The sequence below is a fragment of the Leuciscus leuciscus genome (assembly GCF_965113295.1).
Source record: "Leuciscus leuciscus genome assembly, chromosome: 10".
In the NCBI taxonomy this organism is placed as follows: domain Eukaryota; kingdom Metazoa; phylum Chordata; class Actinopteri; order Cypriniformes; family Leuciscidae; genus Leuciscus; species Leuciscus leuciscus.
Genome location: NC_138734.1, coordinates 39,133,555 through 39,158,610, shown reverse-complemented (window position 1 = coordinate 39,158,610; position 25,056 = coordinate 39,133,555). Strand labels below are relative to the sequence as shown.

Below are 25,056 nucleotides of genomic sequence, written 5' to 3'. Positions count from 1 at the left end.
GTTAATATCAAATCAACAACAGGATGTCATGTAAATATTGCTTAAAGGTGCAGTAAGGGATTTCTGTGGATCAGACCGAGCAGCACAACACACTTGTAGCCAATCAGCAGCAGGGGGCGTGTCCACCCATGATGGGGGAGGAGAGAGAGTGAGCAAGAGGGAGATTTGAAGAAAGACTGTAGAAAGAGAGATGGCTGAGAGACATTACAAAAGAGAAAAGCTCAGAGGAATATCATGAAAAAAGAAGGGTTATGATCAGGCAAGAGCTTTAGTACCCACGTTAAATGTAGAGTAGGCAATTTTTTCCATAAACACTTTTTGATATTCTGGTTGAAACTCTAGACGATATATGTACATTTTTTAATATTTAGACCACTTCTATTATTGATTGCTATCAAGCAATTCAAGTCTATGGAAGTCTCAGGACCAAAAAATGTTCATCCAATCGGTCCAAATGCAATGATACAATGTCCTACCTGCCTGTCAAGATATGTATTCCCATACTTCCGCACACCTGCTCGAGCAGACATCATACATCATCAGCGCGTTCTGTAAGGCTAACCAGAGTTGTAGACAGACAGTCACCGAGTGCCAAAAACAAACAACAGCCGCTTTTTTCAGTTCCTCCTGAACCAAAACAATGAGTTAATGCTGCGTACACGCCATGTCATAACCGTAATTTAGAGACGCAACCGGTGACGCTCCACCCGGAGCTGTTCACGTCCTCAAACTCAGATTTATGCGTTTCTATGTCAACACTATCAATGTCGAAATGAATCTGCAGCAGTAAGGTGGTACAACTAGAGCTCTGTAAGTTGTTTATGTTCATTGTGTGCTGTGCGACATGAGGTCATTTAAGCCGTCTCTTATGACGCTATGCTGAATCTGCTCTGGCTTTGCGCGACCTGTGAGTTCATGTGTTTTGAAGGAGGCGTGGCTTTGGAGAGCAATCTGAAGGGAGGGTGGGATCTAACGCTTTCAAAGCTAGATTGCTATTCCTAGCCACTCCAAAATTGCCTAGCGTACCTTAGAAAAGCTTGCCAGCGCTGGAAAGACCTAAGCGGGAAGGCCTGAAAACGGACCCTTAGGTTACGTTGTTTCTGCTCCATACGTGAGTAACATTGGTTTTGCTATGATTCACAGAACCAAGACATGCTGTTGTTGTAATGTTAGCTATAGAAATAGGACAGTTCTGAGTGTCATTGTTTGTCTGGGGCTGATGTGCTGCTGGCGACCAACATCCAACTCTTGCTTGTATTTACTTGTGTACTGCATGTTCATTTTTTGCACCTCCTTGTCGTTCGTTCGTCATCTTTGCTTTATTTTTGGAGGCGGAGCAATGAAGGGAGGGGTGTATTTGTTAGGGTTGATTTCAAGTTAGGGGTGTTTCTCAGAAATCGCTTACTGCACCTTTAATTGTCTGAATAGTTTAACAGTCTTAAAAAGGCCCTACTTGTCCTTTCAAGCCAGCTGACATGATTCATGTTCTCATATTCTTTGTTCAATAACAAATGCCATAATCATTACTTTTATTTTGATGAGGGTTTTATCAAGTAGTTCCCCACCTGTTTCGAAACTTTGAGCCAAGTTTTCTTCAGACGGAAGATGGAGCTGCGATTGAGGGATGAGGTGATTTCCAGCACAGCATTGTAGTTATGGAGACAGCGGCAGATATCAGCTACTGCCACCCACTTCTCTATCACTGCTACCCGTACATTCACATCCTCACAGCGCAGGATCTCTGTGGCAATCAGGTTACTGATCTTTAAAAGAGACAGAGATACATCAGCATTGTGCACATTATGCTTCATTGGGGACAGTGCATCAACAAATACATTGCGAGAACTGAACATTTACACTTATCTAGAACCAGATGTTTTCACATTGAACACTTACATCATTGAAGTGTTTTGTCGTTTTCATGATGTAAGGTGTTTTCTCATTTTTGTCATTCTTCATCCATCCTTGACCAAAAAACTCCCTGTACGATAATAAACACATTTGTGAGGAAAAACACTATGTTTGATAGCTTACGGGATTATTCACATTTCTTCACAAATATTTAAAGGCGCTATATGTAAGAATTTTCATGTATTAATCGCCTTTGGTATTGCCAATGAGTGAACAGCTTGTAACGAATCTTAAAAAACAAGACCTTCAACGACTTCTTAGGTTGTCTATGAAAGCCTGTAGACTGATTTTTATGTGAAGGATTTGGGCCGGTTTCACCAGGAAAATCCAAAGGATGTGACAGTTACGCGTGCTCCCGAGACCCTCTCTTCTGTTCAATGACACATGAAATAAATGCTTATCCAATGTTCAGGATAATGCCGAAAGAGCTATTCTGTACTGTGACGTCAATGTGTCATGCAGAGAAAAGGGATTCATTCAAACTATAGTCTCACATACATAGCCAGAACCATATAGTCTCAAATCTACTTTATAATCAAACTATCATACAGTTTTAATGACCTCATCTGTCGACATGATGCCAGTAAATCGCAGAACTGGTGCAAACAAATCCACATCGCTATGATCAGATGCTTCTTAACTGCTATTTTCTCAAAGATGTCATTTTTGTTGTGTGCTTATTTTGTTACTGAGAGGAAAGCTTGCAGTACAAATTCATCTAAACGTCGCTCTGCAAAATTTTCAACTTCTTTTTACTTCTAAGCAAAACCGAGTAAATCGGGGCATTAAATCACGTCTCTTGTCACGAGTGTGCACAAGTGTGATCACAAGTGTACACAATCAGTTGCTGGCTGCAGTTCACTTAACGGTCACCGGTGACACTAATAACAAGGGTTTCTGAATTCTACATATAGCCACTTTAAGTATTATGTAAAAACAAATCAAAAAATTTAACTAGGCTTTTCTTGTTAAATGCATAGTTCACTCAAAATTAAAAATTATTTACTCACCCTCATGTCATTCATGTCAAAGCTGTATGCAGAATTGAGAATCTATCATATGACTTCAGAAGATAGATATATGTGAAAATCATATTGTAAGAGCTGTGTGAACTGTGAAGATTATTTGAAGTGTGTATGTCCATGAAATAACAGCATTACAGGGTTTGGAGCAACATTAATGACATTTATTTTTGAGTGAACAATACTTTATCTCTGTAGTTCCCTAAAAAACAAATAAATTGAAACATGATCACACTCACTCATATGGTATGACTTTAAAAACAAGGTGGTCCAGCAGGGTGAGCTGTTCTGCGATCTCCAGAGCTGAATGATTCTCGAAAGGCTCTGACTTTCCTCCTTCCGCCTACATAACATAATAATTAGATTAACAACAATGAATTAAAAGTTGAATAATGAATTTCAGCTGTTTATACAACTTTGTAAATGGTGAAACATTCTAAACCAAAACCACTGTAATAACAAGTGGTGTTCTGGATATACACTACCATTCAAAAGTCTGGAGTTATTAAGATAAAAAAAAATTTAAAAAAAGAATAATACTTTTATTCAGCAAGGATGCATTAAATTGATCAAAAGTGACGTAAATATTTTTTATAATGTTACAAAAGATTTCAGTTTCAAATAAATCCTGTTGTTTTTTTTACTTTATATTCGTCAAAGAATCATGGAAAAAATATAAGTTTCCACAAAATTAAGCAGAACGACTGTTTTCAACATTGATAATGATAAGAAAAATGTTACATTAGCAGCAACTCAGCATATTAGAATTATTTCTGAAGGTGACACTGAAGACTGGAATTATGATGCAGAAAATTCAGCTTTGCCATCACTTAAATAATATTTTTAAATATATTAAAATAGGAAACACATTTTATAATATTTCATGCAGCCTTGGTGAGCATAAGATACAGTACTTTCAAAAACGTTAAAAGATCTTCACGACCCCAAACTTTTGAACAGTAATTTAAATATGTTATGTTGAAACAATAAAGTTCTGCTTGTTTTAGCAGTGAAAGGCATTAATGTTAAATATATTAATGTTAAATAATTTGAAGGATGACTCAGAATCACCCAACTCACCATCTGCAGCACCTCCTCCAGACAGATCTGATTGTCACCAGGATCCTCCTGTGTCAATGTCCTGTCAGAGAAAGAAAAATTATGATTTACAAGCAAAACCACAGACTGACTTGCATGCAGATAACAGAAGTGGCACACAAAACACACACTCGTAAAAAAAATTATTATTTTTCTTTAATCTGTATTTATCCCTAACTCTACATGTGAGCACTGCATCTGTCAGGGTGTAGGCACTGGGCAGACTCACCGTATGATGTTGGCTGCAGCTTTCCTTTCCTGGGTCAGGAGTTCAGGATCATGCATCACCTCCTCCAGGAAACTAATCACCTTCATTTTCAGCTCAGTGTTGGATTCAAAGTCCTGCACACACAATACACAGGTATCAAACACAAACTTTGTAGAACGTTCTTTCAATACTATTATTTTTTTAAATGCTGTTTATATTTGACCATGCTTTAAAGGGGTCATATGATGCTATTTTAAAAGTTCATTCTTTTGTTTATAGGCTGTAATAGAATAGGTTAACGTGATTTAATGTCCAAAAACACGGTCCTCTATTCTCAGTCTCTGAAACGCACTGATTTCTAAAAAGCCCCTCCTTCTGAAAAGCTCAGAGTGCTCTGATTGGCCAGTCGGTTTTACCATATCAGAGTCGGATTCTAAAAATGCAGATGATCAAGCCGATCGATCAGAACCAACTTTGCATGCATGACTTGAGCAGAACGTTTCACAGTGGTAAGTAGGCTTTGGATATAGCCTGCGTTTTACATTTCCAGGTTCAGGAAGCTGTTCACTGTAAACAAGCAAACTTCTGGGTTGTACTGCTCAAGAACAGCATTATAAATAAATCTTTACCGCTAATTCCTAATTTCATCCGTTTTCAGAAGGCTAAACTAAGTGGTTTTGCACACAGCGTCTCTACGACATGACGACAACACTACAATTCACTGAAGTCTTTGCATATGCCTTTGGCCGGGCATTATGCTAATATTTCACAATGTGACACAGACGTTTGAGAAAGTAACATCTGGGCTTCGATCGAGGTGTTTTAGGCAGGTCTGGATCAGTGTTCTCTGTTAGATAGAATAAATCCTCCTTTGTGGGAGACTCTGAGCTCTGTGACTTTACAGATCGTATACAAGCACAAACAGACACATTACACACTAAATGTATCACACTAGAAAACATTAAAAAAGCATAATATGACCTCCTTTAAAAATTTGTCATGTTTAAATCTATTCCACATAATTCAGCACATCAAAATAACTGCGGAAACTACATACAAATTTATTTTGGGACAAATTTGACTACTTTTTGTTGCTATTTGGTCACTGCTTATTTTAGTATGTTATTATAATGTGTTCTCAATCTCACCTGTGAGTGTTTGGACACCCAGTGCCTGAGGACATTGAGAACTCTGTTAGTTGCCGCTCGACGAATCACAAACTCCTTATCTCCGTTCCTCTGATCCGTGGGGAACCCTGATAACCAATCAAAATTCACATTAATCTCTTTTCTGCCAGGCAACAAATATCCACAACCTATGAGAGATTGAAACAGATTGGTGAACCCTACCTGTGCTTGCCAGAGACATGCGCCGGTACTTCTCCTTGGTCGGCGTGCCCTCGTTGGCACCAGCTGTGGCGATGGCGAAGGCAGAAGCGGCAGACAAGGCGCTACGGTTGTTATCCAGCTCCCGGCAGGACGACATCACCATGCCATTATTGTACGAGAACAGAGAGAATTCTGCCCAGAGAGAAAGACAAGAAGCACACACGATTGTTAAATGCATGTTTGGACTGGAGGTTAATTGCTATGAAATCATAGCCTTTACCTTATAAAGGTAATTGTGACTTATTATATCTCACAATTCTGACTTTTTTTCTCACAATTGCAAGTTCATATCACACAATTCTGGTTTTTCTTGGAATTCCAAGTTCTGTCATGACAAGTCTTGGAGTGTTTGGCATGGTAATGGATATGACAATCTTGATATGTTGAGTCTTGGTGGAATAGATCTGCTATGCTGCTGTACAATATAGCGTACATGAATTACCCGTAGCAGCAGATCTATACAGGTGGAGCTGGGGAAGGTGGAGGGTTTGCAAATGCTAACCAAGTATTTGAAGGTTAAGCAGCGAGCTCATTGGCTACTGATACAGCAGGAACCAATCAGATGTGCCCTATAGAGAATGATGTGATTGCAAGCAGACTGAGTAAAGGACCTATCACTCTGCGCCATCTAGAGTTTCATAACAGAACTTCGTATTTTAGATCTCGCAATTCTAGAGTTATAGTCAGACTTGCGATATATACTATAAACCATTCCATGGTAGAAACAAGCTTCCTTAAATTCCATGTTAATTTAGTTTTAATTTCAGATAAAAATAGAATTAGTCAGTCACTCAATACCAGTTCAGAGTTTTAAACAAATGAATGTTTGCATACTTCAAGTGGTAAGACTGGAAATACATATGCATGTAAAAAAAAAATACAGGCGCTTGTAAGGCAGCACAACAATAGTGTTTTAGCTGTAGGTGAGTTTACTGTAGGTTCTCTAAGTTCTGGGTAAATGAATGTTATTGTCATGATGCTCAGCATGGGTCTAGTTTTCTGTCAGCAGTGTTTGAGAATTAAAGTAGAATACAACACCATCTTTGCAGTGTATAAGCGGCTATGAATAGCTAAAGGATTAATAATGTAAAACAACAATCACAATTTAATAAACAAAAAGACGTTAGAAAGCGGACTAATCACGGTTCAGTATGCAAATATTAAAATGGTCAGTTCCATTTTTCTGAACATTCAATCAATGATTTCTTCAGTTAAAAATAACTAGGAAAGCATGTTTTTATGAAATGTAGTGGAATAAAATGTATGATATTATGCTTTGGAATGTAGTGAATGTTTCCAAAATAAACATACTCCGATAAAGTAGTTACTTGAAAAATACTTAGATATAGTAACAAAGTATTTTACTTTGTCCACCACTGAATATTATTGATATTCTTCCAACTAGTAATATAAATCATTACACTAGTGTTATGCTGTTTATGTAATTTCTGTAAGTAATGTGACAATTTTATTAACTGTCATTTTACAAATGTGAATGTGGCTCATTCAATCAGAATTCTAAATCAGAACTATGCATTTTATACGGAGCATTTTCAAATTTTTTATATTAAATATTTGCATTTTTTATTAAATATAAAAAAAAAAAAAATGAAGTAAACAGCACTAGACTAGAAGTTTGAATCTGTAATCTCAAAGATTTCAGTGTCTGAATAATATCAATGCAGTGTACTTAAGACTTGTAGACATAAAGCGTCATCTGTCCGTAGCCAAAGACTAAAAGGTCCAAACAAATATTAAGTAGACGTGGAGTTACTGTGTTTCAGAGTGCTTTCCCTTTAAGGATACAGCAGGTGTAAAATAAGACAAGATGGACTCATGCAGAAATAATGGAGGCAGTGACATTATCTTCACAATGGATAAGCCCTTGATGATGACATATGAAAATGTCACAAACATCTACTGCGCCCAACGACTGTAAAACAAAACCCACTATCCAGTTTGTCTGCGACTGCCAGCAAGACCACAATAAGCACTTATCTCCATACTGTTAGTTTTGTACTTGCAAGCACTTTCCACAGGCTAATGCATCATGTTATCATAAAAAAAAGTATTTTTGGAGCATGATGCTGCAATGATGTAGTGCATCTAAGCATCCAGCAGGTGGCGACGCAAAACGCTAAATCACAGACTGCGTCTTCATCAAGACAATAGGCTGGGCTCTGGTTCTCAAGATGGTTGAGACTAAAAATACCTCATCATTTCACTAAGATGAATGTCTCAAATACACTCGAATAACAAAAGCAGCGTTTTAAAGAAAACTAGTTGTTTTCAGCAAAGGCTTAGAAAAAGAATACCTAAGGGGAACCAAAACATGCTTTCTTCTTCTACAGCCACAAAGCTTGACGGAAATACTGCGTCACACACATGAAACAATGGGATCATTGTTGACCTTTGAACCCCTATTTAAGTTAGTTTTAAAGCAAGGAGTCGGCGTTGTTGCAGTGCATCGACTGCACCGGGGTGGCAGAGAGAAAACACGCTAATGGTTGCTATGGCACAAGTTTCCCAAACACCTACTCACGCCTCCTTTGGCGTTTCCCTGAGCTTTTTTTATTTTTATTTTTTAACCTACAGAATTAATGAGATTTTGCATGAATCGTGTCTTCCATCTCTGTCCTAAGAATCACTTCAGATCTTTACAGATACACATACTTTAAAACATGAACGACGACATGCGTGAACAAAATCGAAACAGGAACAGAATGCAAAAATGCTAAGGACCTTGAAGTTTTTACACATAGCTAAATCAAGCAGCGCAAACCTTTAAAAGAAAAATCTAATGTTAGTGAACCATTGAATTAAACACTCCTTTTCAAAACAGCTAGTCTGCTATTTTGAGCCATTGATAAATGCAACATTTGGCCGGTGTGAAGGGTGCAGGTGGCTTGTCAGCGTGAGATGCAGGTGCTCTGGTTTTCATGTCAGTGAGCGATAACAACATGGCAGGGAAGTCTAGGACAGAGTGTCTTCTACCTGAGGAGTTTTTGCATTTGACGTTTTTGGGAGTGGTGGGTGATTTGGTGGGCGATACTTCAGCCTCTGCCTCGTCACTCTGGATCGGGTCGTTGTCGGTTTCCTCCCTCACTGAACCATCTAGAAGAAAAATCAGTCATAGGCATTACAGTTATCTATATGCATAACTTATCGGACACATGAAAGAACACAAAGAACACTGTCCCATGACAGTTTGCAGTCTGGATGTCAAAAGGACTGGTTCTTTGGTACCAAGGTGATACTAAAATAAAATAAATTGAATAAAATTGTAAATAATTTTCAGCTAGTTGACAAGGCAACTTTAATTTAAATTTGAGTAATAAAATACCTAAAACTAAAATGTGATAAAAAATACTACATAGACATATTTTAAAAAAGAAAGAAAAACTAGTAAAAATGACAAAAACACACAAAATTACTATGAAAATGGAAACAAAAAATACAAAATATCGTATTGAAAATATTAACAAAAACTATTATAATTAATTTTTATATATCAATGATACTAAAATGATGCAAGGGTACATGCCATTGCTATAATTAGGTTTGTTTGATATTTTTATCAAACTACAACAATGAGTACAACAACCTTTTTTTTTCTTTTTTTTTACTTGTAAAAATTTAATTAAACAATATTTTAAAAATACTTTTTTTATCTGATATATTATTATTAATAATATAATAATGATGGTATGGATTATAATATAATAATAATAATAATATGGATATACATTTTTTAAATAAAGCACTGTGTTATTAGTTTGTGTTGTGTTATAGAAATTAGTGTCGAGAAATTAAAATTTTAGTCACACTTTAGATTAGGGTACAATTCTCACTATCGACTATGACTTTTGCTTCAATAAACTCCTAATTACTGCTTATTAATAGTGAGTAAGGTAGTTCAGTTTAAGTATGGGTTAGGATTAAAGGATGCAGAATATGGTCATGCAGAATAAGGCACTAATATGTGGTTTATAAGTACTAATAAACAGCCAATATCCTATTAATATACATGCTAATGAGCAACTAGTTAATAGAGAGAATTGGACCCTAAACTAAAGTGTTACCGAAATGTTACCACATTTTTTATTGGTATTTTGCAGTATGACCTCACCCTGTTTGCACGGAGAAACCTCATCAGTCTTGTCCGTCTTGCCCTCGCTCTCGTCGGGAATCTTGCTGGAGACGGGGCTGGACACGTAGAGCTTGTTGATGTCCAGAGTGGTCTTGCTGAAAGGGGACATGGATGAGTACATGCTTGCATAGCCATTGGGGGAACAGCTAAGGGCCGCCAGGTCCAGAGCCTTCCCACCGGTGATGATGGGGATGTTGAGGGACAGTTTGCGGCGCCGGTTGGGGGACGAGGTTTTGGTGATGGCCAGCGGGGGCGGGGAGGAGAACTTGCGGCTGGCACGGGGCGACTTAGGAGGCTCTCCGTAGAGGAGCTTGTTGTTCTGGCTGCTCGCGAAAAACAGCTCCAGGGATCTAGGTGTCAAAAAGAGCAGAAGGGAGGGTTGATTTAGTGATCATGTTGTCTTGATTTAAACCTCTTGAGGGTGTCACACACACGGACATGTGATTTCATACAGTATAAGAAATTTTAATTAAATTATAATTTTTTTAAAAGAGATTAATACTTTTATTCAAGTTAAACTGATCAAAAGTCATAGTAAAGACATTTGTAATGTTACTAAATAATTCTATTTCAACTAAATGCTGTCAGTATTTTATGTCAGTAAAACAGTATCACAGTTTCCACAAGAATATTAAGCAGCACAACTGTTTTCAACATTAAATGGGTACGGCAAAATGGGCTTTCAATATAATTTGGCTGCCTATACAGTAGAAAGTCCTTTTTTTAGCCAAATACAGAAGGTAGAAAAACATCAATACCCATAATGCACTGGGCATGTTGCCGTCCAATGCCACTCCCACCAGTCTGTTATAGATACGATTACCAGAGTCAAATACCACCTTGCTTTAGTAGGAAATACTTCTCTTAGCAAACTTTTAGTCACAATGGTGTTGACTTGTATTGTTCCCAGATGCCAGAATTCAAGATTTCTCGTTCAGAGAACAAGTAAACATTGTTCATTTACATATACTGGCTGGCATCACAGCCATTTAAAATATATTAAAATAGAAAAGTTATTTTAAATTCTAATAATATTTCACATTATAAATGTTTTTACTGTATTTTCTGGCCAAATAAATTCACTCTTGGTTATTAGCATAAGAGATCCTACCGACCCCAAACTTTTGAACAGTAGCGCAAGTAATTTTTTCAATGCTAAAATACTTTCTCATTTCCCAGTATAATGTGCAGAGAGACAACTATAAGCAATTCCCTGAAATAAAACATTCATTAAATAATAACAGTAAAATATATTTAAAAAAAACGTAGAATTATAATAAAATAAATAAACATAAATGATTTGCTCAGATGATTGGTTGAGTGAATTATTATTCATTATAAATGAACCTCGCAGAGCTGTTTATTTGAGGCTCATTCAATGCTTTTAGTTTGGGGGCTGGGATAACTGTCTAACTGACCAATGAGAACCTGTATGAAAACATTCCTTATTTTCAGTTTAATGTCACTACAGTCCCAGAAATGACATGTTTCACCTTTAAACAAGCACAGATTCAGAAAACCACCATGGGCACATCACAAGCCTACAAAAAAAAACAACAGTTACGTATTAGCCTCTCGTTGCAGCTCATGATTTAGCGGATAATGGCTTCCCAATGCCGCGTGGTGTGCTCAGGGTGTATGCGCTGACAGAGAAAAGCGTCTCTGCGGAGCATAAACAGCCTACTCTTCACATCTCTCTATAAGGATGGAGAGCGTTGCAGAGAAGCTTTCCCACACATCGAGCCACCCCTACACGTCATGCCTGCACAGAAATAACCCCTCTTATGACAGTCTGGGTGAGCGCTGAAGCTGAGGCAGGGCAGCTGAGCGGGGGAGGCCATGCAGTCTGCCCAGGGGAGAGTGGGTGTGTGGGAGGTCCCCGGCTCGTACCCATGTGCCTGGATCTCCGTCTCCGGAGCCAACAGGAGGAGGAGACGCAGAAAGCAAGACAGAGAGACCAAAATAAAGCGTGCGCGCGCTAGAGAGAGAGAGAGAGAGAGGCTGCAAAACGTGCACACTAAATATTTGATCTCGCAGATGCGGCACGGGTGGAGGGTGGGGTCCTGCAGCAGAGTGGCCGGTTGCTAAGGTGATGGCGACAAGAGCCCCGCTGAGACGCTTCAGTCAGGCAGGCTTGCGGGGCGATGAAGCAGGGCCCAATTACTGCCGTTTCCAGCAGAACACACACATACATCGAGCGGGGCGACACACATTAGTGTGACCTCTCGCAAGCCTTTAGCAACTCCGGCACATCTCACTCCCTTCCCCTTTGGCTTTCTCTCCATCTCGCTCTCTTTTATCTCGTTTTATCCCATACGCACGCAGACGCTCGCTCGCTCTCACTATAGGGTGACAAACACTGGTGTGACCTCTCTCCGGTCTCACCGATAAAAAAAAATTCTGCTCATTCTCTCTCACACGAGAACACACACCCGGCAAAGTAAAGGCCCACTGCTGAACAGATGCCTTCCTGCATGTGCATTTACTGGATATATGTAACAATGCCAGCTAGTAAAGAGCAGCGCAGGACAGGTAAACCTCACTCCCCTGGCCTCAAGAGGCACGCTAGCGAGTGAAGCTAAAGGTTGCGATCTTTAGCGCGCTAGCCTTCCATGCTGGAAACGGAAACGGTTCTCCTCCAATAACCCAAATAGTCAGGGTGATTACTTTTTGTAGACTTTTCTTATATACACATTACTGTTGAAAATTTTTTTTTGTTGTTGTAAAGAAATTATTCAGCAAGGATGCATTAAATTGATCAGTGACAGTAAACACAATTTGTAATGTTACAATAGATTTCTATTTCAAATAAATGCAGACATTTTTATTCTTCAAATAATCTTGAAATAAGCATCATGGTTTCTGTCACTAATGTACCGTCTTGTCTTTGAGTGAGCGTGCGGCTTCGAGTTCGCTCGGGCCGTGTTCTCTATCGTCCGCGTGCTTTTGTTGTATGTGCGGATCGTGGTCCCGCCACTCCTGTCTAGTTTTGTTGCAGTTCAGTGCCGGGGTTGGGACATTCATGCTCCATGTTTTGTGTAGCACATGTTTATCACGTCTGCTTTTGTGTTGTCTTGTTCGGTGTAGCACGCGCCTTTTCATTAGCCGCATGCTTTCATGTTGTCATGTTTTGTGTGGACACGCCGTCGGTGAGAGCTCTTGTGTTTGTGTCGTTTTCTGTGAGCACATGGCTTTGTTTTATTTGCTTCTATGTGCCATGTGCTCTGCTGTCTATTGTCTTCCACAAAAATATTAAGTAGCACTTACTGTTTCCAGCATTGATGATAATAAGCAATGTTTCTTGAGCACGAAATCAGCATATTAGAATGATTTCTGAAGGATCATGTGACACTGAAGACTGGAGTAATGATGCTGAAAATTCAGCTTTGCCATCATAGGAATAAATTACATCTTAAAATATATTAGAATAGAAAACATTTAAATAATATTTGTTAAATTTTTTTAATCAAGTACTGTAAACACAGCCTTTGTAAGCATAAGCGACTTCTTTAAAAAACATAAAAAAATTGTACCAACCTCAAACTTTTAAATGTTAGTGTATTTTTTAGTTTGGATATATTTAGTGCTGATGCTTTAATTAGCATACTGTATAACACCTTTTGTAAAAGCTGTGTCTTTAAATACAACCCTTTTAAAGCACTAGTAATACAGCCAAACACATTCAAACTGATGTCTTTGCCCATTGCATTGGGCTGCTTTTTGAGCATCACAATATGTTTTTAATGGTGCAGTCCGCAATTTTGTATTTATGTTGTGCTGGCCAATAAGGCAGTTATCTTGGAAGCTTTGCAAATGTTTTCAGTCATCAAAAAAAAAAAAAAAAATGCAATCATGTGATCTAAAAATGGTAGTCCCCATTAGACAACATAATTAATGTAAACTAGAACTATAACAAAAATATGAGTGAACATGATCTAAACATTTTTCAGCCTTTTTTAATGAGTAAACTCACTAAGCAAGAATGCCGTAAACATGATCTAAACATAACCCAAAATCAGCCTAATTATAAAGGGCTTCCTTGGGACTGATTAGTTGACTAGTTGTCTTAAACTTTTATCAAATGCCATGCCGCTTTAGTCAGTCGGCTTTATTCTAACATTATGGCCGGGTTTCATAGACAAAGCTTAAGCCGGGTGCACACTGTGCGTGATTTGGCCGTCTGAGACAAATTTTGCAAATCCTAAAAGATTCCTCTGATCCTAGGCTAAAATCTGAAGTCTTTGATTATAAGTTTGACATGTTCATTGACAGCCGATTAATGACCGTTACGATCAAATTTTACCTCCAATGAAATTCTGGCAGTGTCAGAAGATTTGACTGACGGTCTTGCAGTGTCTTCTCCTATGACGACTGTCAAATTGTCTTCGTTTTTCAAGACAAGCCATGACCTAAATTAACGTTAGAGATTTCTTTGTAGCCACCATTTCAATCCCGCGTGTAATGCAGCTCACATCACTGAACGTCTTGACTGCCGTACAGTCTGACATTACTGACAACTGAGATCTTACAGTGTTCGTACACATGCTCGTACAGTCTGAAAGGGCAACAATCGTAAAGGACTATTATAAATCGCACAGTGTGCACCTGACTTTAGATTAAGCCAGGATTAGCCCATAGTTCAATTAGGACATTTAAGTAACTTTTATTAAAGTGCCTTCGAAAAAAGTAATAACTGGTGCATCTTGAGACAAAACAACGACACTGACATATTTTAAGATATGTCAGTGCGAGTTGCTTTCAGTTAAAACAGCTCAAACATGCATTTTAGTCAGGGACTAGACTTATTCCTTGTCTATGACACCGGCCATATAAATATTAGGTTTTTAAGCTCAACTTAATCAGTATTCTGTGCTGAAAACAACACTATTGCCATGCCCTGCTATGTGCATGAGAGCAGTTTTCATTTGACATCTCTGTGTGGGCTAAGATAATCACACTCCCCATTTACCACAATAACCTCTGTGATCTCTTCTTCTGTATTCCCAAAAAAAACCCAGTTCTGTGGCTCACCGGGCTGGTATGGCGCTGATGGGCCTCTTGTATATGGTGATGAGTTTGTCAAGGACTACTTCTGCGCTGGTGAACACGCGGTAGGAGTGCAGGAAGGTGTTGAGGAAGTCGATGGAGAGGAAGCGCAGGTCGGTCAACCTCTCCAGCAGGCGTTCCACACTGGCGTAGCGGATCTGCAACACTTTGCACGAGTTCATCATCTTACTAAAGCGGATGTCCACATCATCACAGTACAGACTGGCATCAGACCTAAACATGTGACACAGGAAATCAGATGTGATTTACACATTTACAAATAATAACTTTATGTTTTTTATAATCTTTATTGAAAGAAAAAAAAAAACAGCAACACTTGAAAACTCATCAAATATATATATATGGCTTAAAAAAGACAGGTCTTTAGTGATATACTGATATATATATATATATATATATATATATTTAACTGAGCAAATAGAATGAAATAAGTTAAACAATTAAATATATATATATATATATGGCTTAAAAAGACAGGTCTTTAGTGATATACTGATATATATATTTAACTGAGCAAGTAGAATGAAATAAGTTAAACAATTATATATATATATGGCTTAAAAAGACAGGTCTTTAGTGATATACTGATATATATATATTTAACTGAGCAAGTAGAATGAAATAAGTTAAACAATTAAATATATATATATATATATGGCTTAGAAAGACAGGTCTTTAGTGATATACTGATATATATATATATATATATATATATATATATATATATTAACTGAGCAAGTAGAATGAAATAAGTTAAACAATTAAATATATATTTTAATGTAATGCAAATAAATAAATGTCTTAATAGCAATATTTGCTATGATTGCAATTACATATTTTTACACACATATGTATATTACACACTGTATACACATACAAATATGTACAGAGCAGGGTTGGCCTAAGGCAGATATAATGCTGATTTTTAAAATGCAATTATAAAGTATTTTAAAGTATATATATATATATATACCACTAGCAAAAATCTTTTGTAATTTTATAATGTTGTGTGCAGCCTGGTAAAGGTGGAACATGCTCATATATTAAGCCTCACTAAATGTGTCAAGTGCAAATAAAATAAGCTGATTGATGACGGTGAATAAAAACCAGGCCAATATTCTTTATGCAGAAATATTTCTGCATTGGAATAGCATAGTAACATCCAGTGTAAGTGCTTACTTGATCATCTGTGGCACAGTGACTTTAGAGTTCTCCTCAAAGGCATTCATCATCAGCCCATTACAACGAATATTATCTATGCACTGTAGTACAGAGTGAGAAAGAGAGAGAGAAAAAGAGCATAAAGACAGTATTTGAAGCACAGGAGGTGAGTAAGAGGCGAAGGTCTTGCCCAGGGCTGTGTGGATCACTCAGTGCTATCTGATGTGAGCAGACATGCCTGGCTGATGTCACTGGTCCAGGCTGACTTCTCTTGCCGCGAGGAGGCCACCAGGATGATGGTGAAGGACTGGCTGTCTTTGGGCTCCACCACAATCTTAAAATCCAGGTGCTCCATGTCCTGACCGCTCTTGTCTGACTTGGCTGAAGAGAAAGAGAAAACATAGCGATCCTCTGAAATAAATCTAGTGGAGGTCTGTTGTGATTAGATTTGCGGTCGGATCTACTTCAATAACATGCCAGTATCAGTGGCGACTGATGCCTCTCAAAAGTGGGTAATAGAGATGTCTATATTATCTGTGGCAAAAACACAGATCTATTGTTTTATTTGACTTTCTTATTGCAGATATTTAAGGGTTGTTATAAATAAATCAAGAGTTTTGATACGTACACTCCTCATCGGTGCCCTCTGGTTCCTCTATCAGTGTGCAGTCGATGAGCGACATCACTCCGTTCTGCCATCCAGAGACAAGCAACAGTCAGACATGCTCTGAGAATCTATCCAATAATCAATAGCAGCTGTACTAAAACAGTGATTACTGTAAAAATCTACTGTGATCTTCTTTAATTTCCCCAAAGACCAGGAACAAAACTGGATTATTGAATGTGGTAAAATTACAGTCAGCTGAAGGTGGTAATCACCATTTTCCGGGAACAACATAACATTTTACTGGTTTAACAAGTGGCTCGATTCATTTAAAAATGAACCTCTTAGAAATTAAGGAATTATGTAAATAATATTTATATATTTGTTCTGTTTTTTTGTTGTTCTGTTTTGAAAAACAACATTTTCTGCATTAATTGGCACTATAAATAGTAGAAAGTAGATTTCACGTTTTACATTACACTGAGCAAATCTGCTAGGTTGTGACAGCAGTTTTAATGTGATACCATAAAGTACATGGTGTATAGATCAAATGAAGGAAAATATTTTAAAAAAAAGGTTACATTTTAAAAGTTGATAATTTGCTGGTATATGTTACAGGATGAGGATGAAGAAGACGGATGAAGACTGGATACAAATATAAAGATGATTTAATAAAATAAAAAGGCATACAGGCATAACAGTGTGCATAACATAGCATACACAAACAACAACTGACAACCAAAGACTGAAAACAGAGGAACTAAATACACAGAGATGATGAAATGAATGCGAACAGGTGTGATGATTAGATGAGTGTGTGCAGGTGTGAGCCAAGAGGGATTATGGGAAATGTAGTGTGAGGTGACTGGTCTGGTGACTGAGGATTGTGACAGTAATTAATAATTAAAAAAAAAGTATAATAATAATTTGTTATTATTATATTATATTTTGCATAATCAAGTGAACTGAAAATCTAACAAATCTAACAAAAGTAAAAAAAAAAAGAATGAAAACATAATGACAAATCTGTGTCAAAACTGTCCTACCATATATATATATATATATCTTTATACATGTACATTTATACTTATATCTCAGCCTGATATGTACTTTTCACCCAAAAATGAAAATTCTGTCATAATTTACTCACCCTCATGTTGTTCCAAACCTGTATGAGTTTCTTTCTTCTGTTGAACACAAAAGAAGATATTTGTAAAAATGTCGGTAACCAGACAGTTGATGGACCCCACTGACTTCCAAAGTAGGAAAAAATACTACGGAAGTCAATGGCTACTGTCTACTGTCTGGTACCGACATTCTTACAAATATCTTCTTTTGTGTTCAACAGAAGAAAGAAACTCATACAGGTTTGGAACAACTTGAGGGTGAGTAAATGATGACAGAATTTTCATTTTTGGGTGAACTATCCCTTTAAGGCTTTTCACACTGAGTTTAACCCCAGGTTATCATCATTCTTTTAACCCAGAGTAGAGAAATGTTTCACACAGGGTTAGGGCCACTTTTTACCTGGGGTTATGAAACAAGGTTAGCACTTCTTTTGCATTTCATTGCCAAACTTGTACAAACTATGGCATGCCTCATATTCACATTCAGCATTTGAGGGGGAAAATGTTAAATGGTGATTTAAGAAAACCTCTCAATTCAAGAGAAGAGGAGACCATTTAACTCTTACCATTATAGCTCGAAAGTCCATTCTGGACACTTGACAGTGCAGTTTGGCATTATATAATACGAGTATGCGCAATGCCAGAGCCTTTATGTAAACAGGTTGTGTGCTGCGTTCGTCCAATCAATGACACTGACACCGCAGAGAACATTAACGCAGGGTTTAGGAATGTACAGTGTGAAACGTGAGGAAAGATAACCCAGGATTCCGTGACCCTGTGTTAACTATTTCAAGTGTGAAAAGCCCTTTTGAGAATGTGTACGTAGTGCACGAGGCTTCACCTTGGTGAGGTGTAGTTTTCCTCCAGAGCCTCTAGTGCAGATGATCAGATGTTTGGAGAAGAGGAAACACTGCCTCTCTCCCTCCTTCTTTAGAGACAGAGAGCCCAGTCGGCCACGGGTGATCTTGCCCTTCTCACTGATGGGCACTTGTATCAGAGATCCTGAAAAACATGCATGCGTTAGCGCTGCAGGTAAAGCAAGGAAACGAAGAGCAGACAAATACTTAGCCAGCACAAGGGGAAAGACTGGATTGACATATGTTCTTCTCAGATTCTTCTCAGTTTCCTCGTGTCTTCTTATCCTGCAGCGTATCAGTGACATTTCCGATCCTGGGCTCAACGGCAGGTTTCACTGGTAAAAGAGTGATTACACTTGGAAATGAAAGAGTTGGTCTGGTCTTTGAACACACTGTGCTCTACGCAGACTAGCAGGTTTAGGGCACCCAATCCTTTGAGTTAACGCTTCGCTTTGTGCTGGCAGGGAAAAGAGGGCAGCCTAGAAAAGCCTTGGAGTGGGAAGGGGAGAAGAGGGAGGTGGGGGGCTTGACAATAAGAGGTGACAAGAGTGACAGTTTGCAGAAAAGAACAGAAGGAAAGGAGAATCCAACCGTCTTCTTATCAGGGATCAGTGGCCCCTTTCTGCAGAGCACGATTTATGTGTGTGTGTGTGTGTGTGTGTGTGTGTTGGGAGTTCACCTTGTCTGACAAAGGTCTGGCTGGTGTCTAAGAGAATCTCACAGCCCTCCACGATCATACGCTCGATAGCGAGGTTCTTCCTAATGTTCTCCGTCTCGCTCACCTCATCGTGCATGATTCTGTGGAGGTACATCGAATTTTAGTTCGTTTGGTAGTTATGAGGAGGCAAAGAACAGTTATGTGTCGTGATCTTTGCCTTCACGTCATGCATTAAAATAGTGTAATTCACACCTAGCTATGGATTATCCTTTACATATATAACACTAATACATTTTCACTATTTTCATAACATTTTATTAATTTGAATATTACATATTTTAAAACATATTATATTCATATATTTTAAACACTTAATGGCTAACTAAAATCAAATAAAAATGGCCACAAATTAATTTTAGACTTCATTTAGAATTTTAGGTTGAGGAGATGTTCTATGTAAAGGGCTTTGAGTGCTGCGAAAAGCACAATATAAATGTAATGAATTATTATTTTTATTATTAGATAATACTAGCAAAAACACTAGTTGGTAAATTTAATAAATCTGTGCTATTTCCATTTATTTATTTCCATTTAAGACACTAAGGGCCAGATTTACTGACAGCTTGCACCAGCGCAAACCCTCTTTAAAAAAAACTACTGTCAGGATTTACTAAAGACACACAGAGAAAAACTAGTGCTGAAAAGGCGTGGACGGTTATTTTTGCGAGTAGAGTATGTAAATTAATCATGCAAGGTGATTTACTAAGGTTTGTACTCATCAATCTACTGGTTGCGCCATTATTTACCAGCCAAAAAAAAGCATGTCTTAAACCAGACACAAATCTGCGTTGCTCTTATTGGATTGTGTTGGTCATTATGGAAATTATCCGGCTACGTCTGAGTTTTTTAATTTGCGTGTCGTCGATAGATCACTTGATACTTAAAAGTGTGTGGTACTTAAAAGTGAAGTATGCAATTTCTGCAGCACCAAATATAATTGCGAAAATCTTTTCTGACAGACAAATACTGTAGTCCTGTTTCAAACTGGCGCCTTTGTATTATATTCAGCCCAGCCGGGCCACGCAAACAATCCGACTGTAGTTCCAGTCGATGCTAATGGTGTTGCAGAAATTACACTCTTCACTTAAGATATAGCAGTTGATTTTTACGACCTGCGAGTAGTAAGGAATGATGTAGAGATGTTGACACATGGTCATGCATGGGTGTGCTGGAGGCACAATTTGATGCACTGTACCTGGAAAGCTCCTCCAGCTTTGACTTGGCGTAATCCAAGCTGTTTCTCTCCACATGCTCATGCGGTGTATGCGCTAACAGCTCGTGGAGGGTCAGTATGTAACGAGGAATCTGCCAGACAAAAGCACAAGTCATAATGTCAGACAGGAAGGAAGTTTTCCTTTTTTTTTTCTGCCTTCTGCTGCAAAAACACTCATATGCACACTTAGTCATGTGCAAGCATGGAAATCCAAACAAAACTTTAATAACCGTGTGCACTGTATTCTTGCAGAAGAGGCTTAGAGGGGACCGCTATCACTCATCAGCACATTTATTACCAACGCTGCAAAGCCCAAAGTTGACCTTGCTAGGCTAGACCAAATGAAAACTGCTTACAGTACAAGAAAAAAGCCATTATAGACCAAAATACACTACAGAACCCTACTTTAAGGGAGTAAAAAAAGCACACGAGGACCTGCCAAGCGCAGTACTCTATTAGAGCTTGTGATTTATAGCATGATAACTAGAACAAATAAGAGCGTGAATGGAAGATTATGGTCACCTGGAACATTGGGTATGTGAGGAACGTCTCCAGCGTGCGTTCTTCACAGTCAGGCTTGGCTTCATACTGTTTAAGCAGCTTGTCGAAGTCTCGGTTCTGCTTGCAGTGGGCCAAGATCTGCAAACTGTACTGGTGATTACGCACAAACTCCTGGTAGATGTTGAGCATGGGCAACAGGATGTCAAATAGGTCGGCTGAAGGACAGGGAGGAAGATCAAAATCAGTGTGATTGGGGTCTCAGGTCTGCAGAACCTTTTACAAAAGCTAGCTTGCAATATGTGTAGTCTACAAAATGTTCTTTGTTGTTGGTTGCCAACCGCTCTGGCAGTGCACTCACCCAAGACTAATGTTGGCCAGCTTGCTATTCGAGCTTTCAACCCTTGGTAGAATATCTGATGCAGAAACATTATGGTTTCACTGCAGAAATAAACAGCACATGTAAGCATTTCATTGTTCAATCTTTTTCATAGTTAAGAAGACTTTTTGTTTATGTTTGGTTTAAATATCAGCTTCAGACATACAGTATACAGCCGTGGCCAAAGGTATTGGTAGTGACATAACTTTTTATTCAGATTTCAGATTTTGTTTTCACTTTTTAATGGTAAACTGAAAAAATGTCATACGTTTTAAAGGCTTTTAATGCCAAAACATTCAATACATGCAAAGAGTCATATTTACAGTGTTGACCCTTCTTCTTCATAACCCGACTGATGGCAATTCATTCTTTTCTTATTAGCGCTCAGAGTTGATCACAATTTGAGGGCTTCTGCTTGTCCACTTGCCTTATGAGGACTGACACAGGTTCTCTATGGGATTAAGATCCAGGGAGTTGTCTGGCCACGGATACAACATTTCAATGTAAATATCTCAGAGCCACTTTATTATTACTCTTGTTTTGTGGCATGGTGCTCTATCATGCTGGAAAATGCAGTTGCTTTTGCACTCTGTGATGTCCTGAAGCCTTCCTCACTGCAGTTGAACCTCTCTCCTAGAAGTTCTTGATGATCTGGTGAATGGTTCTTTCAGGTGCAATATTCTTTGCAGCAATTCCCTTGCATGTGACGCCATTTTCATGCAAAGCGACGATGGCTGCAAGTCTTTCTCTGGAGGTAACCATTGCTAACACGAACAAATTGATTGGAAGTCACTTTGTAATCAAGTTTTGGCCAATGAAGCTTTTCGCAAATATTTTAAATGCATCTGATCGCTCTGCACAATAATCTAGAATCAGTGTGAATCAACTATTTTTGAACTATCAACTATCACAAAATTTATGTCACTGCCAATGTTTTGGCCATGGCTGTACACATTCAAAAATTCGGGGTTGGTGTGATTTTTTATGTTATTGAAAGAAATCTATTATGCCCAACAAGACTGCATTTATTTGATCAAAACACAGTAATATCAGTAAATCAGCAAAATAATATTACAAGTTTTCTATTTGAATATATTTTCAAATGTGCCCTGCTGAAAATCCAGCATTGCTGCGGGACCAGCTTCACCAACTCAATTTTGCTTGAAAACAGCATGACTATGTTGGTACACTAGCTAGACCAGCACTATACCAGCTCTAACCAGCATAAACCAGCCTGACCAACATGGATTTCATGCTGGTTTAAGCTGGATTTTTTAGCAGGGTAATTGATCAAAGCTGAATTTTCAGCATCATTACTCCAGTCTTCAGTGTCACACGATCCTTCAGAAATCATTATAATACGCTAATTGGGGCTTAAGAAACATTTCTTATTATTATCAGTGTTAAAAACAGTTGAGCCGCTTAATATCTTTGTGGAAACTGTGATACTTTTTTTCCCCCAGGATTCTTTAAAGAATATAAAGTTCAAAAGAACAGCATTTATTTGAAATATAAATATTTTGTAACATCATAAATGTCTTTACTGTCACTTGCTTGTGATCAATTTAATGCAAAAAAAAGAAAGAATTCTTAATGGCCCCAAACTTTTGAATAGTAGTTCAATCTGATATCTATAAAATCAATAAAATCTATAAAAATCAATGTGGATTCCATAGCTCAGATAATTTGATCTAGGAAGAATTTGATTTCAAACTTCAGTAAATCTGTATTTAGTAAATATGAGCTCACTGTGAGACATTGCTGAGATCTCTTCTAAAACGCTATAGGATATACAGATAAGGTTACTGGAGGCTTTTTTACAGGGAAAAACATCTGAAAAGTAGGAGACTTAAGAAAACATCCAAATTTGCTAATCTCATTTCTGCTGAGGAGAAACAGTTCAGATTTTTAAAGAGATCTCATTTTCTTTCCTCTGGGCATGCAAATCATGCTAAAACATGAGGATTATTTTTAGCTGAAACTGGTGTTTACCTGTTTAGGAATATGCTGCTGACATCATCATGGGTTATGGGTGGTTTCTTGGAACTGGCAGCCATGCGAAGCGGTCTCAAGAAGTTGTTGACAAGGATGTGGAGCTGTTGGACGTACTCGGCCTCTGCCTCCAGCATGCTAAAGACAACCTGGTTCCTCTTCCTCATGCTCTCCGCATGTGGAGAACGGATGTAGTCCTGAATGATGGTCTTCCACTTTCGCCGACACATCCAGCCCCTCAGGAAGCTTTGCACCTGGAGCAGCAGCAATGAAGAGACAAAATAAGAATCAGACAATAGAATCAATAGATCTGAACTGTGTATACATGGACAACACTTTAAAAATTAACCATTAACCAATCATTGGTAACATTTTACAATTAGGTTCATTAGTTAACATTAGTTAACTACCTTAATTAGCATGAACTAAGAATGAACAATACTTCTACAGCATTTATTCATCTTAGTTCATATTAATTCCAACATTTACTAATACATTATAGAAATCAAAGGTTGTACAGTATTTGTTAACATTAGTTAATGCACTGTGAACTAACAAGAACAAACAATGAACAGATGTATTTTTATTAACTTACATTAACAAAGATGTACTAATACAGTAACAAATGTTTTGCTCATTGTTAGTTCATGTTAGTTAATACATTAGTGTATTAGTGAAACCTCATTGTAAAGTGTTACCTAATCATCCTTGAAACATAAGACATTTGCTCCACAAACTAGAGACATTTTATGTTTTTAATGTGAAGCTTGTTTTAAAAGGTATTTAAGAGCTGCCATTGTATAAATCCTTGAATTAATACATTTTAAAGGCACACTATGCAAGATTTGTACCTTAATATAAGCTTCGAAATCATTTCGATGGTAAACAAACTCGCAATAGGGACGCTACTGGCAAAACCAGCAATGCAGGTTTGAGAGGTGGCGCCCCGACAAATCTCGCAAGAATCACGACTTGCTTTACGGCACGACGAAGCCGCCTCTATCGAAGACACTAGCATGCATTTCAGATGTGAATTATGGCAGAGTCGACTAAGAAAACGAAGAAAGCGCGGTCGGAAAGAGTGCAGAGACGGCTCTGCGTGAGTGGTATTTACGACAGTAACGTTAAATACAAGTTCTCCACAGCGACTCTAGGGGTCGCTGTTTGAGAAAAACATAAACTGCATAGTGTGCCTTTAACAAACTCAGTTTTAAATCAGTCACTTATGAGGTTCTATGATGTTAGGATGCAAACTATATAGGAAGCTCACAAGATCTGGGAATTATTGTGTGTTTTGAAAACCAGTCCTACTTTCTTGATTTTCTTGATCTCAGAATCATCATCACTAGGTGCGGTGGTGGGATTCGACTGAATCTTCTCATTGTCTTTGAGCATTCCTGCAATCTGTAACAAAACAGCAATAAAAATGGCAGTCAACTCTTCCATTGTAAAAAAGTTCCTTCCCTCACTGTTTCCCAGCATGCTGACAAAGTGATTCAGGCCAAATCAGTGCCAGCACAGTGTGGCACAAATGCTCACCCCTATCAAAGCTCTCGGATGCCACTCACACTGGGTGATTTCCGATGATTAGGGTGCACAAACTTTCAAATTATTACATGGCACTGCAATTTAATAGGGATACGTTGGGGACACAAAAGAGGTG

General features: G+C 38.1%; 1 protein-coding gene across 1 annotated transcript in view; it reads right to left on the bottom strand.

The window, feature by feature from the left end:
• rasgrf1 (Ras protein specific guanine nucleotide releasing factor 1) overlaps window positions 1-25,056 on the bottom strand; it is a 43,375-nt gene that overhangs the window by 3,352 nt on the left and 14,967 nt on the right. The window contains exons 4-23 of the mRNA XM_082182463.1: window positions 24,705-24,797; window positions 23,394-23,647; window positions 21,384-21,463; window positions 21,047-21,240; window positions 20,507-20,616; window positions 19,273-19,391; window positions 18,578-18,738; window positions 16,634-16,697; window positions 16,244-16,386; window positions 16,024-16,106; window positions 14,809-15,057; window positions 9,757-10,127; window positions 8,622-8,741; window positions 5,589-5,759; window positions 5,388-5,494; window positions 4,261-4,373; window positions 4,014-4,074; window positions 3,173-3,276; window positions 1,897-1,981; window positions 1,566-1,763 (exon numbers count right to left, since the gene is read on the bottom strand). Coding sequence (XP_082038589.1) covers window positions 1,566-1,763; window positions 1,897-1,981; window positions 3,173-3,276; window positions 4,014-4,074; window positions 4,261-4,373; window positions 5,388-5,494; window positions 5,589-5,759; window positions 8,622-8,741; window positions 9,757-10,127; window positions 14,809-15,057; window positions 16,024-16,106; window positions 16,244-16,386; window positions 16,634-16,697; window positions 18,578-18,738; window positions 19,273-19,391; window positions 20,507-20,616; window positions 21,047-21,240; window positions 21,384-21,463; window positions 23,394-23,647; window positions 24,705-24,797 — 2,880 coding nt within the window. The remainder of the gene's footprint in view (window positions 1-1,565; window positions 1,764-1,896; window positions 1,982-3,172; window positions 3,277-4,013; window positions 4,075-4,260; window positions 4,374-5,387; window positions 5,495-5,588; window positions 5,760-8,621; window positions 8,742-9,756; window positions 10,128-14,808; window positions 15,058-16,023; window positions 16,107-16,243; window positions 16,387-16,633; window positions 16,698-18,577; window positions 18,739-19,272; window positions 19,392-20,506; window positions 20,617-21,046; window positions 21,241-21,383; window positions 21,464-23,393; window positions 23,648-24,704; window positions 24,798-25,056) is intronic.